General features: G+C 49.0%; 1 protein-coding gene across 2 annotated transcripts in view; it reads left to right on the top strand.

Annotated features, from left to right (window-relative positions):
* Nucleotides 1-4,724: 4,724 nt before the first annotated feature.
* CACNG2 (calcium voltage-gated channel auxiliary subunit gamma 2) overlaps nucleotides 4,725-15,203 on the top strand; it is a 50,690-nt gene continuing 40,211 nt past the window's right edge. The window contains exons 1-2 of one of the 2 annotated variants that reach the window (XM_061445135.1): nucleotides 4,725-5,251; nucleotides 5,800-5,945. In XM_061445135.1, the coding sequence (XP_061301119.1) occupies nucleotides 5,804-5,945 (142 nt within the window). In that variant the 5' untranslated portion in view covers nucleotides 4,725-5,251; nucleotides 5,800-5,803. Of the gene's footprint in view, nucleotides 5,946-15,203 lie in introns of both variants that reach the window. The other variant, XM_061445134.1, reaches the window with a different exon arrangement.

Genomic DNA, 15,203 nt, shown 5'->3' with positions numbered 1-15,203 from the left:
TTACCAAGGAGTCTTGCAGGAAGAGCACGGGAGTTGTAGCTTCAAGACTTAATCTGGAACAGATTTCTTGGTTATATATGGGTACCCAACTCATTTATAACAGCACCCAGATCCCACTAAAATCAATGCAAATACTTTGATTTTGGTGGGCTTTGCTACTATATTCTGAACTTTTCAGTGCTTCAGTGCCTCTGTAAACTAATGTACTTTGTAAGACTGTTATGAGGCTAAATGAGTTGTTTGCACAACATTTAGCTTGGAAGAGGATATAGGTCAGAAGCTGAGGGAATTACGTATTGCAGCTTTATACCCTCTTACTTGGTCTCTGCCAGAGTTCCAGTCCTGTCTAAAATGGAGTTTTTTAGGCACTCTCAGGGCAGCACCAGCGCCACTTTTACATGGAAACCTACTAATTTTAATTATTAGACCTCTGTGCTCTGAATCTCTCTTCTTTCTTCCTTTCCAGTCACAGTATTACACTAGAGATGACTCTTCTGTAGTATTTGAATATTTGATGTTTGAACTGCCTTTTATGTTGATCCTCAAGTTAGATGAACCTGAAGAAAAGAGGACCACTGAGGCTATTTCCATCTGTATTTATCTCCCTGTCTCGATCTCATTTAAATCTCTATTATCCCAACCTGCAATTCTCTGGCAAAACCCCACAAATCTTCTTTCCTTGGTTTACTAGTTTGTTAAATTGGCCTAAGAAAACCACCAGCATGAAGATATGATGTGAATAACGTTTCTTAAGTGCTTTGGGACCCTCAGCTTTGGATGCCAGTGATGACTGCTCTGATCATCCCCTCTGCTTGTCTAACCATACAGACTTTTTCCAACTTTCTCTTTTCATTCTCTTTCTGCATCAGATCTCACTTCTGTCTTCTCTGCCCATTGGCTTCCAGTTCTATAATCATCACCCTAACCCCAATTTATTTTTCCTAGCATCTCCTCTGCTGGTGCCTCTGTCTATTAACACCTCTGCTCTGCCTCCAAATACAGCTGCATCAACTCCATCTCTTTTACATCTCATTACAGCAGCTCCTTCTGAGCTGGCCTCCCCAGGATGAAGATTCCTAGATACCAGTTTTCGTACACTATCGCGGTCTGATTTTCTCTTATGTGCCAAAAAGCTCCACTGCAGCTCTCAATTCACAAACACTCTAGTCAGCTCCATTACCATCCCATGGAGCTACTTCCGACTTTGTGCCCTTCATCTCCCTTCCTGCATCTTTCCTGTGCCCCTATTTTTCCTACAGCACTGCCCCTTCTCTCCACAAATAGCAACACTCTTGGTTTGCCATTGGAAGCAGACTTCCTGTGGCTCCCTGTCTCATCAGCTTCTCATTTCAAGTAATTTAAAATGTAATTTAAAATCTCTCTATTTCCTCCAGACTATTAATTTCTCTCTCCTTACTCTTCTATAGATGTCATTCTGTGTTGCGCTATTCAGTAAGACTGTTGTAAAAACCTGGCACAGGGGTTTTATTCTGCATTCCTGTTTTGGATTGTAATTTTTAATGGTTCTTTGTAGGAAAGATGAAATCTCAGCACAGCATCTAGCCACAGCACAAGCAGTCACACAGGACATTCTGGCATTTGCATTGCCTTTCTTCCATTCTTCTCCTGCGGCATTTAGAACCGTAGAGGAAATGTTGTCAGTGGCCTAAGAGTATATAAGTATTGTAGCAGGAAGAGAATCATTTCTGGAAATTGGGAAATGTGAGGCAGGAAGCTGTGTTCAGTCCTTATCCTGGGATGTGCTGAGCCCTCATAGATCTCACTACTCTCAGCCAGAGGTTAAAGAGCTCACCACCCTGCAAACATGGCCTTCTTACACTGGCCATTTCTTTCTGGGGAGAACGTGCCCCTCTGGTGTTGTCACTTGGAACCAAACTTGTCAAAGCTGCAGAAATACGTAATAAACAGTTCTGGATTGGTTTGAGGGTCTCTGTTTTGGCCCAGCCACTGCATCATCCTTGCCATCTGCCTGGGTTCATTAGATGTAAAAATATGTAATCCTGACATTGCAGCAATATATTTTTATTTACAGGTGAAATCTGTAATTTCTCACAGTATTGGGGTCCCCTGCAAGCCCAAATCCACAACCTGTGCGGTGACTGCTTGCTCTTCCTACTAGGCTCACTAGACTCGTATACCAACAGAAGAAAGCTCCTCAGCCCAGAGACGACTTCTGTCCAGGCAACCACACGTACAGTGACCCAAAGCAGCACTGCCATTTGTAACAGTGAAATAAACACTTAACCCCATAGGCTATGCAGAGGAGCCCAAAGTGAAAACACAAAACATCACCCCTTGTCTCCCTCTCCTCCCTGAATGACCCTCGTGTGTAAGGGTGGGATCCTGGGAGCTTTCAGAAGACCTAAGATCTCTTTGCTTCCACTAACTCCAGCCAGGTCACTCCTGTGGCATTACTACAAGAGCTGTGCTACACAGTTTTGAGAGTACCGAGTAACTGAGGAGCCCACCTTCCTTGGAGCTACATGCTCCGCACATTGGTGCCTGATGGATTTGAGTGCCAGAATAGCCAGCTGAAGTTTTTTCCTCTTCAGAGTCTTCCAGACTCCTGGCCCAGCTTTTCTACCTTTGAAGAATGAGAAGACTTGAATACTGGGGTTAAGTTGGAGGCGAACAACCACCAACACAAAAAGAAAATGGCTTAGAGTCCCAATAATTATTTTTTCCACACTTATACCTTCCCCCTTCAAGGCCCCTTCCTTCTTTCAGTGGGAATGTCTCAGAAGGGGAGAGGAAGTCCTTGGTGATCTCTAGGTTGGCCAGCTAAGAGCCTTACAGAGCCTCCTCTTCAACACAGGCTGTCCTTGTAAAGCCATAATCTCCCACCATCGCAGGGGTGTTCTCTGCATCTCTCTGCCTCTCAAAATCCTTTGAACCAAGGACAATGGTTCAGAGCCTGTCCGCAGCTACCATACTCCACACTCCTGCATCAGCCTGCGTCCAAAAAGTGCATTGGGGCCACATCCCCTTTGCCCATCACTCCATGAGTGCAGAAAGAGACTCCCAGCTCCTGTGGCAGAAGCCAAAGCCAGGATTCTCCCAGGTGAGGCTGGGAACTCGGTGGTCTTAACCTGCACTGTCTCCTATCACCTCTCATCCCTTCTCCTGCCTCCCCAGGTCCTTTCCTGCATGCTGGTGGTGATCTGCGTATGGCTGATGCCAGACACCACGAGTGCTGGCTGCTAAACACCTGCAACTCAGTCTCAGCTGTGCAGGCCCTTCAACTGCGGAAAGTGATCAGTGGTCTGCAGGGCAGCCAATGTCCCCCTTCACCACCACCACCCCCCTCCCCTCCGCTGGCTATGAAGCCTTTCAATTCCAACAATCGTGGGGCAGACTGTCCCGAAAGGACAGTCCCAGTCTGCACCCAGAGAGGGAGAAGGGAAGGGAGGTAGATGGAGTTATGAAATTGTAACGTGGCTGAAGCCCTCTGAGTGGTTCAGCTTCCCAGCACTCACTTCCCTCAGCCCTGCTCCCTGCACAGAACAGCAGTGAACCTACAACAGCTCTTCTGGCCCCCTTTTCACCGAACAACGAATCCGATCAGAGAGAAACAAAATCGGCAGCATCAAGAATTAGAGGATTCCTTTTCTTTATGGTTGTTGCATTAATGAGCAGCTACATGTATAGGACCAGGAGGTGACTAATGTAATTAACCTGGTGTAATGATACTGCTGAGGAAGAGAGAGAGGATTATGACATACTTAGATGTCAGTACTGCACAATTTCGTGTATGTTCCCAGTACTCTCAGCTTGTGTCTGACACAGGAAACTTCACCACTGATAGAACGCAGCCTACATCCATTCAGCTCATGCATTTTTCTGTGTAAAATGAGGATGTGAAATGGGGATTGTTTCCCTAGGTTTGAAGGGGAGGGAGCTATTCAGTTTTGGCGGTTTCTTTCCTTAACAGCATAATAGTAATAATAAAACAAATTGTCCTTTCTGGTGAAGAATCTTCCCAAAATGTCTGCTTCTTGGAGCAGGGGTTGGGATTTCACGGAAAGCTGTGAAGGCAAAGTCGGAACGCGGGGATTCACACAACACTGGTCAGGGGGAGACAGAGGGACGAAAAACACCAAAACACAGCCAACTTGCAGCGAGCCCACGAAGAGTGAAGAGCAAGCATTTAAAACCCCACCACAGCAGCAACAATAGCAGCAATAAGCGCTTATTTTTAAATTACCATTTCACCCGTCTCCTGAGGACAGAAACGGCTGCCTGAAGTTTTGCGCTGGGGTGGCCGCGGTGTGCGGGTTTGCAGCTCTGAGCACGTACGGGAGGAAGGCTGAGCTGAGGGGGACAGAAAACCGAGGAAGAGGGGGAGCCCCAGCTCCGCCTGGGCCACCAACCCTTCTCGGGGCTGGCAGCGGCGGGTTGGGAGCCTGGAGCGGAGGGGGGGGGGGGGCTGCCCCCTTCGCCCCTCCCTGCCTGCTCCTTGCCTGCTGCCCGCGCAGAGCGCAGCGCAGCGCAGCGCAGCGGAGGAGGGCGGCTGCCGCCCGCGGATGCTGGGGCGCGGGCGGCGCGGGCAGGGCGGGCGGCGCGGGCAGGGGAGCTGTCCTTCAGCACCGCGGGCCGCCGAGCGCGCCTCCCGCACCACCGCCGCCGCCGCCCGGGGAGCCGTCCTGCAGCACCGGGGCTCGGCAGCGCTCCTCCCGCACCGCCGCCGCCCGGGGAGCCGTCCTGCAGCACCGCCGCACGCCGCTGTCGAGCCGTCCAGCGCCGCGCCGCCGCCGCCGCCGCTGCCTTGATGCAGTAGCGGGGCCCGGGAGTAGCCGGGGGCCGCCGCGGGGCAGGGGGTGCCGCAGCCGCGCTCCGCGCCTGTAGCCAACCCCCCACCCCCCACCCACCCCCCCGCTTCCCCCCCACCCCACGTCCGTGTCCTCGTCTTCCCACCGCCACCCGGAGCCCCCCTCTGTCCTCGCCCACCTCCGCCGGGAACGAGCGCCGCGGCTGTGCGGAAAAGCCATGGGAGGCAAGACCTCGGCACCTGTTCAGCTGAAATCAAGGGCTTACAGTATACTGGGCAGCCTGGCTTGGTGGTAGGAGCGAGCGAAAGGAAAGGAGAAGCAAGCAAGCAAAAGTGAGAGAGGATTGGAGCGACTGCCGCTGCCGGGAAAAAAAAAATAATAAATAAAACCCCAAGGAAGATAACTGAGAAGGAAAAGGATTTTCATGGCGCAGGCTGCAGAGCTAAGCAAGAAGACTGAAGGTTGCATCTCTGCTCTTACAGTCTCTAACTGTCTAGGTCCAGATAATGAGAGATTGTGTTGAGGATGCTGCTGCTGCTCCCCTGTTCACTGTGGAAGCCATCTCCAAATTAGCCATTACATATGGAAACTGGAGACCAGAATTTTAGAAAAAGGGATTAAGGCGTCTCATTTTGGGGGGGGTTCTCTCTTTATTTGTTTGGTTTTTCTTGGTTCTTTTATCTCTTGTTATTTTTTTTCTTTTTTTCCTTTTTCCTTTTTTTCTATTTCAACCAGAACGTTTCCAATTTAAAAGGCAAGCCTCTTCCCGTGTGGTCTTTCTAATTTACACTCTTTTCCGTGGGCTTTCTTACCTCCCTTTTTTGATATCTATCTCTCTATATATACCCATTATATTATTAGTCGGAATTATTATTCATTTATTTTATTAAACACACACACCCCAAGAATCAGAAGGCGGTTGGGTATTTGTATAATGAAGAATTATGGGGCTCTTTGACAGAGGTGTTCAGATGCTTTTAACCACCGTTGGTGCTTTCGCTGCCTTCAGCCTGATGACCATAGCTGTGGGGACCGACTACTGGCTTTACTCCAGAGGGGTTTGCAAGACTAAAACTGTCAGTGAGAACGAAACCAGCAAAAAGAACGAGGAAGTCATGACCCATTCTGGATTATGGAGAACCTGCTGCCTGGAAGGTATTTGATCCTGGATCTCCACCACCCCCTCCTTTCCTCTCCCACCAACCCATGTTTCCCCCCCCTTCCAAATAAATCCCTCCACATTCCACCATTTTCTCACTTCATTCCTTTCACCACGGATGGAGAGCAGTGGGCTCAGTTACTCAGGGCACAGAGGCAAGAAGACAGGCAAAACATTCTCTGTTCTGTTCCCTTCTCCCTTCCTCTTCCCCACATTCCACCCCCACCCCTCCCTGTGAAAAATTCACTTCCCCTCTCAAACTGGGATAACGCGCGTGTTACAAAAACACCGAGAGACCCAATTGTGTGGTCTGCCTGTCTTCAGCTTGTTTGTACTGCCTGGGAAAGCAATGCCAAAATGCTGTATTATTGCTTCACCACACAGTGAAGTAATTTGCAAACGGCTTATTTGCAAAGACAAGACTGGGAGCGAGGGGTGATGCGGGGAGGGGGTGACTGCAAAGCACTTTGGATGCAATTATCAGTTCACTTTTGGAGGGGGGGAAGAGAGAAAAGGAAGCAGCCCTGTTAGGTCCAATATGCCTCATGCAGTGAATCTAATGATTCCAGTCATCTTGAGCAGAGTTCAGATCATTTCGTAATGTCTGTGAGCAGCCACATCTCACTGGGCTGGGTGCAGAGGGGTCTAGTTGGTGGCTGACTGCTTTGGGACTGGGATTTTTCCTGGGTTTGTTTGTTGTTTAGGGGGGGTGGGGGGTGGGTTTTTGTTTGGGGCTGTTGTTTTGGGTTGGGGGGGGGGGGGGTGTAAGGTTTATGGTAAAGGCTAAAAATAAATAAGCCTCTGAATGGAAAAAATCCAGCCTAAGTCTGATGTGGTGAAACTGAACAGCAACTCAGTGACATGTCTGATGGCAGAAGAGACAACACCACAGCCAACTTCTCGAATCAGACGTTCCTAAGGGAGAGGGAAAGAAAAGAGGGGGCCAGTGATTTGCTTTTGAATATGTGTTGCTCGCTACCGCTATTGGCGTATGTGTGGGCTGGGGAGGTGGTCTTCAGCCTGTGCTGGAGGGAGAGGGGCAACCGATGTAAATACGTGGCTTATGTTACACACGTAGCGAGGAGGAGAGAAGCGAGAGCACAGGAGCGCACTTTACAGCCCATTGTAAAAGCCCTGCTTATGAATTAGCTCCCAGCCGAAGGGTGGGCTCCTGGAGCTTTGTGGGCATCCAGGGATAACGCCTGGATCTGGTGGCATCCACCGGAGCTGGGTGTGCCTGGAGCTCCCCATCAGGAGACAACAGGGAGCGGGTACCGCAGGACTGATTCTCTCAGACCGGCACTGGGAGATGGGAAGGCAGTGGAGGTGGGGGGATAAACTATGCATGTCCTGATGTCTCTCACCAAAGCAAGCTAAAGCTGCTGTTTGGAAATGGTTGTGTCCGGGAAGAAGCGTGAATTTCCCCCCCGTTCTTGGTGCAAACGTTTGAGTGATGGCTGGACATGTTTTGAATAGCTAAGTGACTTCATTGAGCGATGGTCTATTTGACGCATACTGCATTTAGTGCCCTTTGTCAACCCAAACTGCTGCCTTTTAACATATCCTGCAGAGGAGCTCTATGCTGAATACTATATGCTGTCTCCACGCCAGAAAATCCATAGCAGTAAATTAATGGGAGATGTTTTAAACACACACGCACGCACACACGCACACATTTCCTCCAAATAGATAGAGGTATATAGCAATAAAAAATGAAAAGCTTTTCAAATAGCTATTCATTAGAACCAGGGAAGGAGACGTCTCCTTAATTAAAAATTAATGAGAGAGGGAAGAGAAAAAATAAATAAATAAAGGAAGCCTAAATGCAAAGCCATGTGGGGAAGGGAGGATGCGGGCTCCTGAGCCGCGTCCCCAGGCTGGAGGGCAGAGGGAGGCTTGGGATGGAGAGAGAACGTATGAGGACCCTGACCAGGAGAGGCAGTGAATTCGGATCATGTCTATCTGCCCACAGAGCTGTACCCAGAGGGACGAGGTCCAAGGGGGAGGAGGAAGGGGCGGGTGAGGTTTGTCAGATTGGAGGAGTTCAGGGCTCCTGCTCCTTTACATATGACAGGACCCCACAGGCACTGTGGAGAAGTGGCTTGCATGGCAAAGGAATGTGCCAGGATGCTTCCAATTAAAAGCCTCCAAGTGGCCCTAGCCCAGGCCCTCTGTCCTCCCTGTTGATGCTCTCCAGCGGGCTCAAACTGCAGCCCTGCACAAGGGGGTGAAATGCAGCCTGAGCACAAGGTGCATGGCTCTGGCAGGGTATTCCCTCTTGCCCCAGCCATGTGAGGGTTGGGCTGGCCCTTTCCCCCAGGCCCCGGGTTCTGGGCAGAAGCAGCAAGTGGGGTAGGAGGGTACAATGCACCACACAGGAGCTGAGCCCGGCTCCGAGTCCCTAGCCTGAGGGCACAGGTTGCCCCAAAACTTGGATAAAAGCTCGGTAGCAAGAACATGTCAGCAGAAGGCAAAACCAGCCCTACGGCCTCATTCTTAACAGGCCCTGGGCATGGGTTTGCTTCCTGGGGTGGCATGGCACAGGTCTGGCACCACTGCTGCCAGGTTGCCTCTGCCCGGATTCCCACAGCCCACATGGGCTGCTGGCTGGCACTGCCTTGCTCACAGGACAGCACAGTCAGATACCCTCACCAGCCCCTGGATGGCAGACCTTTTACTGTAACGTCTTAACCTTAAAGAGGGTTATTGTCTTTCTCAGCAGGAGGAATCAGAAAGGTGTCCCTGATTGACTCACTCTCCCTGGTGAAAGCTGCCGGCTGGTGAGCAGGAGGGAGAAGAGAGCAGCAAAGGATCCTTTCCCCCACGATACAGAGGGTGGGCAGATTTGTGGAGGGAAGGGCTTGGCCCCAGCAGGCTGTAAAAAGGGCAAACCCCTTGGACTGTGCTCACACCCTGCCCATGGTAGGGCACAAAGGCTCTGGGACAGACACACTTCTGCTGCCTGGGGCAGGTGTCAGGACAGGTCTATAGGGTGAGGGGAGGTATTGACGAGGAGGGCAGGAGGCTTTGTAACAAGGAAATAATCAAAAGAGCCCATACTTCCTCTTGCAACTGGTAGGAAACCTCTGATGAGGCCGTCTTGATTTCTGGGGTTGTAGGGGAATGCTGGCGTTAGTCAAGACTGTAGGATGTCAGAGATGGTGGACTCCTTGTGTTGAAAATGCTGTGCTAAACTGTCTTTATTCCTTTTGGCCAAGATACCCAGTAGCAAAACCGGACATGGAGCCTCAGTCCAGGCTGTGCACGCACATATGCTGCGGTCAGAATTGCGAGTTCCTCTTGGAGAATTTGGTCCCCGGGCTTTCAGTTTCTGGGTCCCCCTCTCTTTAGTCATTCTTTTCCCCACAGTGGACTTTCAGTCAGCATTCGCAGATCTTGATATTGTTCCAAAAAAGAGTATCATTTGGGATCTTCCTACTTGATAGGTATTTCTTTCACTCCCTTTCTTGTGTCCTATAGTGAGCCCCTGCTCTGCGGTGGGGCTAAAGCAGAGTGGTGGTGTCGGTTCACATTACTGCAGGTCACACTTCTGATTTTTTTTTCCTCATCTTCCTTTCTCAGATTTTGGGGTTGCCCAAATGTGTCCCAGGGCCATTAAAAAATATTTGCCCTTCAAGAAAAATGGCCTTTCTCAGTCCTTTAAGTGCATAGGCACAAAACACACACGTGCACTGAGCGATTGAGATCTGCAAGCTCATGCCAGACGTGGATACTGCACCTCTTACAACTTTGAAATGGCTGCAGATCTTCCAGCCTAAATCCTTCTTGGCACCGAGTGCTTTAAAACCGCTTTTTATTATGAGTGATGCCTTGTCTAATTCTTTCATTAGCTCCTGTAGATCTCCTATAGGATCTCAAAAAAGTGAGCGACGATGCCTTATCAGGGTCTTACGAAGCAAGCAAATGAAATGTTTTTATATCTGCAGGTTATTGGTTTTGTCATGTTGTCATTATTACTAGGAAAGGGATAGGTCTGGGAGGCTTTTATACTGAGAAGAAGGGAGAGAAGAGTCCAGGGCAGGCAGGCATGAGTGATGTGCATGGGGTTAGACATCCCTGTAGATCTGACTGGTGTGAAGGCAAGTAATTGAATAGATGTTGGTTGAGAAAATAATTCCTGCCTAGAGACCCTTCCCAAGGAAAATTAATGAGCTGATCTGTTCCCTTTCCAGCTTGTTATATCTGAACAGCACAGAAGAGTTAAGTGCAGTTTCAGTGTTTGCAAAAACGAAGAGCTGACAGCACAGCGAGGCAGAGCACAGGCAGTGGACAAGCTTCTGCCAGACAATTCTGGTGCTGTGTCGCTTCCTCATGCTACCTTCTCCCACTGATGTTCACTCCTGGGCCACCTCTTTTCTTTCACGCCCGTCTTATGAGTGTTCTTTTTCCTTATATTCCCTTTTACCTTTCCCAACTTCTTTTCTTTTCCTCTTCTTTCCTGTCAGCATTCCTAGTTTTGTGTTGCAGAATTCCTTGCGGTCCTACTTCCAAGGATCCACAAATCATACGGGATCCTTTCCCCTGACTTTTGCTGTTCTCATCCAGGGGCTTTTCTGAACACGCAGTGAACAGAGCAGTAGATTATTAAGTCAGGGTCTCCATGTCTTCGTGGTTCAGGAGCAGGAGCAGCCTAGCACAGCCCTGAGATGCAGCAGGAGGCAATGGCCCAGCACAGAGCTGATTGCTGCTGGCATTGCATCTGCCAGGAAGGAGGTGGATGCAGAGCTGGACAGGCCGTGGGTGAAGAGGAAGACAAAGGATTTTAAAAAGTGGGGTGGCAGATGGTGGGGAGAATTATTCAGGATCCCAGACTCGGTTGGGTTTGATTCTCCTCTCAGCTTAAATTCACACCTGACTGTACTGAGAAGGCAGGGATGAGAGGGGCTGAGACCTGCAAGCTCAGTTCCTTTGTGAGATTTTAAACAAGGAAATGCTGTTCCTCACCATTGAGTCACTGGGACTGACTTTTAAATTGCTTTTAAACGATGAAATTTCCTACCAACAGAGAAAGAGGAATGGGTTAATATTGTCCTGAAATGCACCAGAAATTGCCTTGCTGAAGACGGTGAGAGCAAAATGCAGTGGGAGGGACATGGAGATGCAGTGTGGCAGCAGTAATGTATAAAGAAATTACACAGAGATAGAACAAATGTCTCTTTGGCAGGGAGACCAGGAGCTATTCCTATCTAGTGTTTCCCTTTTAACCCATTCTTCTTCCCATGAAGCCTCCTGAGCCCCCATCTCACTTTGCTGCGGTTTGGTACAATCTAAGCAAGAGTTTTGGGGGAGGAGGACCGCTGAGGCTTGGCAGCAGAATCTCCATATTGATTTCATTTAAAAGCAGGAGTGAGGAGGTTGCCGGGGGGAGCAGGGAACATTTCAGGCTCTCAGATGGCTCTGCCCCCTGCCCCTGTTTGAAGAGCAGATTCCCAATCAAGCATACCCGGTTTATCCCAGGGGGGAGCCCTCGCTGCTCCATTCTGCACTGCTTCTCCCTTCCATATTGCGCTCGTTGTCAAGGGATGTGCTGCTGCCTTTCACGGGCACAAAACCTTCCCCCTTGCAGGGGGCTCTCGGGGACGGAAGGGGGCTTCTGCCGGGGGAATGGGTTAGCAGCAGGGCTCTTGCTCCGTCTCCTCCCCCTGCAGCCCCCATCCCAGGGCAACAGCTACCCAGCACGGGAAGCACAGAGCACAGAACAGGTCAGGCATACGTAGAATGTATTGTAAATACAATACACTTAAAAGTTATTTCTCCCTTGCCTCTATGACCCCAGCTTTATTCTCGCCCTCCATCTTTGACTCATTCTATCCATCTTCATTTTAATTTGCTCTCGTTTCCCTCCCCTGTTTTTCCTCTTTATTTTTCTCTTTCATCTTCATGTCTCTTCTGTGCTTTCTCTCCAAAGCAGCTTCGCCTTCATTATTTCGCCCTGTTTCTCTCCAAGTTCGCTGAGGCCCATCCCCCTTGCTTTTTCCTCTGCTATATTATCTTGTCCTTGCTCTCCTCTGTCTCCTCTGCTCCTGCCGTCTCATCTCTTTCTGTCCTCTTTCCTCTTTGCTGTTATTTCCCCTGCCCTTTCCCCCATCTCACATACACTCATTGTCCCCAGCTGAAGGACCCCATTCTTTTGGAGCTGTGCTCCCTCTACACTCTAAAGCGGCTCTTTTCTGACCCCTCTCCGTCTCTCCTCCTCCTCCTTTCTCTGGACAGTATTCCCCTTCCTTGAAGCAGTGTATAACACCAGTTGCTGTTGCTGTTTTCTCTTGTCCCCAGGGCAGCCTGGCTACCTCTGAGGGGGGTGAGACCCAAGCCCCTCCTTCTGGTCCCCTCATTGCTCATTGCCTGTGGTCAAGCCAACATCACTCCACTTTGCTGCCTCCAACCTCCCGTGGCCGGAGGGCTCACTGGCAGCTCAGCTAATGAGCTGGCTCATCTGCATGCAGCCAGCAACTGGGCTGGAAGGAGCTCATAGCAGTCCTAAATACCCTCCCCAGCAACCCTCAGCCATGGATCAGGCCAGGATCCAAATGGAAAATCAGGGTCTCTGTAGCCATAACCCTGGGGCAGTTGTTGTGCACTACAGCGAAGGATCTCTGGTTGTCAGGAAGAAGTGTCTCAGCAAGCAGTCATCCTTTTCAAGCCGCTTACAGGGGGATGATTTTCTTAGGGATGCCCAAGGGAGTGAGGGGAAGGGGCTGGGGTCTCCAGGCTCAATGGATCTTGATGATCAGCTGAATGAACCTCAGCGAGTCAGGCCAGGAGGTGACGCTGGCTGGAGGGAAAAGGGGATTGTGTCCCACGGAGGGCTCTACATGAACCATGGCAGCTCACTGAATGCCGGAAACAGACATATTGCTGTTAGTGGCCCAGTGCAGCCCATGGCTGCAGACAGAAAACTCACCACTAGCAAGTCCCCAGGCATAAGGAGTAGAGCAGGATGGATAGCAGAGAGTGTGGGAGCAAGGGCCATCCAAGGAAGAGGGTTGCAAAGTCAGAAGAGGGCTCATAAAAGGGGAAAGGGACAAGGAGGAGGAGGGAAGACCACGAGTATGAGGGCACCCCTGCAAGATTGGATGTGTTTGCCTGGAAAATGAGGTGAATGAGAGGGGAAGCAATCGGATTGCATTGAATAATGAATGGGATAGAGAAGATGGATCAGTAGCTCTTGATTTCCCCATTTTGTAACACACAGACAAGAGGACCTGATGTGAGTCACCGGAGACCCAGTTAAAGCGTTCTCATCTGATGCGTATCAGGGCTGTGGAGCTCATTGCCACCGGAGCTCCCGTGGCCAAGATTTTAGCAACATCTAGCAAGCAAGTGGGCATTTACAACCAAGTTCACAAAACTTAAGCGCCCTTCTAATAGATGTGAACAGCATTTTGGGTGTTTTGTAATTCAGCAATTAAGGCAGTCGCCATAAAAACGAGGATAACATTTCACAAGGGCAGTCTATCCCCTATCCGACTGCCATGTGGTTCTTGCCTCTTCCCTGAATCATTTGTCAGGGATTAAACAGAGCTCAGATTTACTTAGTCTGGCATTCCTTTTGTTTCTAGATGCTATGGTATGCAGTTGAAATATAAGATGCAAACTAGGCCTGTGTTTCTGCTGGTGTCAATGACTGCCCTAATTTGACAAATTAACAGTGAGTTTAGGTATTTCTATCATATTTTTCTAGGAAGGATCTGGGATAGAGAGCAATTAAGAGCGTATGGAATTAAGTGGAGTCCTTTTTCTTCACACCCCAGGGTATAAAGCAAGTAGTTAGCAATGAAGGTGCTATATATGTGAGAAGAATTATTATTGTTGAAGTCCCTGCTTCCCAGAAAGCAATAGGCTTTGGGTCTCTTTGATGCTATCATGACTAAATTAGAAACGAGGTTGTCTCTTTTCTCTTGTATCTGTGTAAATGATTACTGAACTGGCATCTGATGACGTACAATACCGTAGTGTTTCTATGCACAAGAGATGTGAAGGCCCTATTCTCCCCTCATCGGCACTGATGCAACCTCACCGACTCGGATGGAGCCACAGTACATATGCTGTCCATACAGACAAGGGGAGAATGAGGCTGAGGATGGTCTGTGCATGCTTTAAACAACACAACCCCAAGGTCACTGCATGTCCCCGCGTTGCCAGTGCCATACCCAACAAACCAGGGGCTAAATTCAGTTCCAGTGTGGATGGCTGCAACAGCCTCAAAGTTAATGAGATTCTGCACTTGTTTATGCCAGCCTCCCACCCAGTCCAGCACTCCTTTTTTAACTATTATTTCCATTGCCATCATCTTTCACCTTCATTAGAAAAATTCAACCTGGCTGCCCTCCCTGTGGGGTAAAAATCCTCTTATGGACTCCTCACCTTGGATTTATGAGCATGTAACACAGCAGAGGTGACCATGAATCCCCTCGCGTTCACCTTCTCGTTTTCATCTTTCTGCGTTTCTATCTTTCATTGAATCTCTTTTATTTACTGACAGCTTCCTGTCTCCCAGCCCCCTTTATCCTCTTTGTGTTATAGAAAAGCTCTCCCACAAAATTCCAAACTACACAGTCAGAGTTTTCATACCAAGCCCTGCAGGATAGCTGAAATCCACTGCTGTTCTATGGCACAGGCTGCTGAAGTTTCTATACTAGCTTCCTATCAAATCTATAACTCCCCAGAGAAGTATATGGACTTTATCCTGCACTTCCTCTTCCCCCAGAGCAAATGGTCTTACCTGCTAGCTGTGAAAACCAGAAAATGATGGTATACAAAAACCTGAGATGCAACGCCATCCTATCCATGGGTAGGAATCTTTCTGATGTGTGTTTTTGCTAGAAGCAAACAACCATAAATTTCTGATTTAGCTTGTTGTATAAGGTATACATTCTGTCAAATAAAGAACAACACTATCCACCTCCGTCCCCTGGATTTTCTATTCCTTTCTGATTTTTCTCTTCCTATTTCTCAGTTTTCATTCTCCCCCTGAACATGATATATTTTTTTTAGTGTCTGTTTTATTTTTCTCCTCCCACTGCTTCATAACTACATTTCATTCTTAAATTTGCAGTTGCTCAGGGAATTTCTCTGTTTCTTCAGCTCTTGTTTATACCAGCAGCGTAGCTGCAGTGTGATGGATCACGTTTGAACACTGAATAGGTCCCTGAATACGGTCATGTTCATTCAGTTTCATAGACCAGCCACTGCCAATCAAACTACTTTTGATCCAAACCTGTTTGTTGACT

The sequence above is a fragment of the Pezoporus flaviventris genome, unplaced genomic scaffold (assembly GCF_033815535.1).
Source record: "Pezoporus flaviventris isolate CSIRO_AGI_PZ_B2104156 unplaced genomic scaffold, CSIRO_AGI_Pfla_v1 ptg000002l, whole genome shotgun sequence".
NCBI classification, from domain to species: domain Eukaryota; kingdom Metazoa; phylum Chordata; class Aves; order Psittaciformes; family Psittacidae; genus Pezoporus; species Pezoporus flaviventris.
The sequence above is the reverse complement of the archived record's forward strand: the minus strand, read 5'-3'. Positions and strand labels throughout refer to the sequence as shown.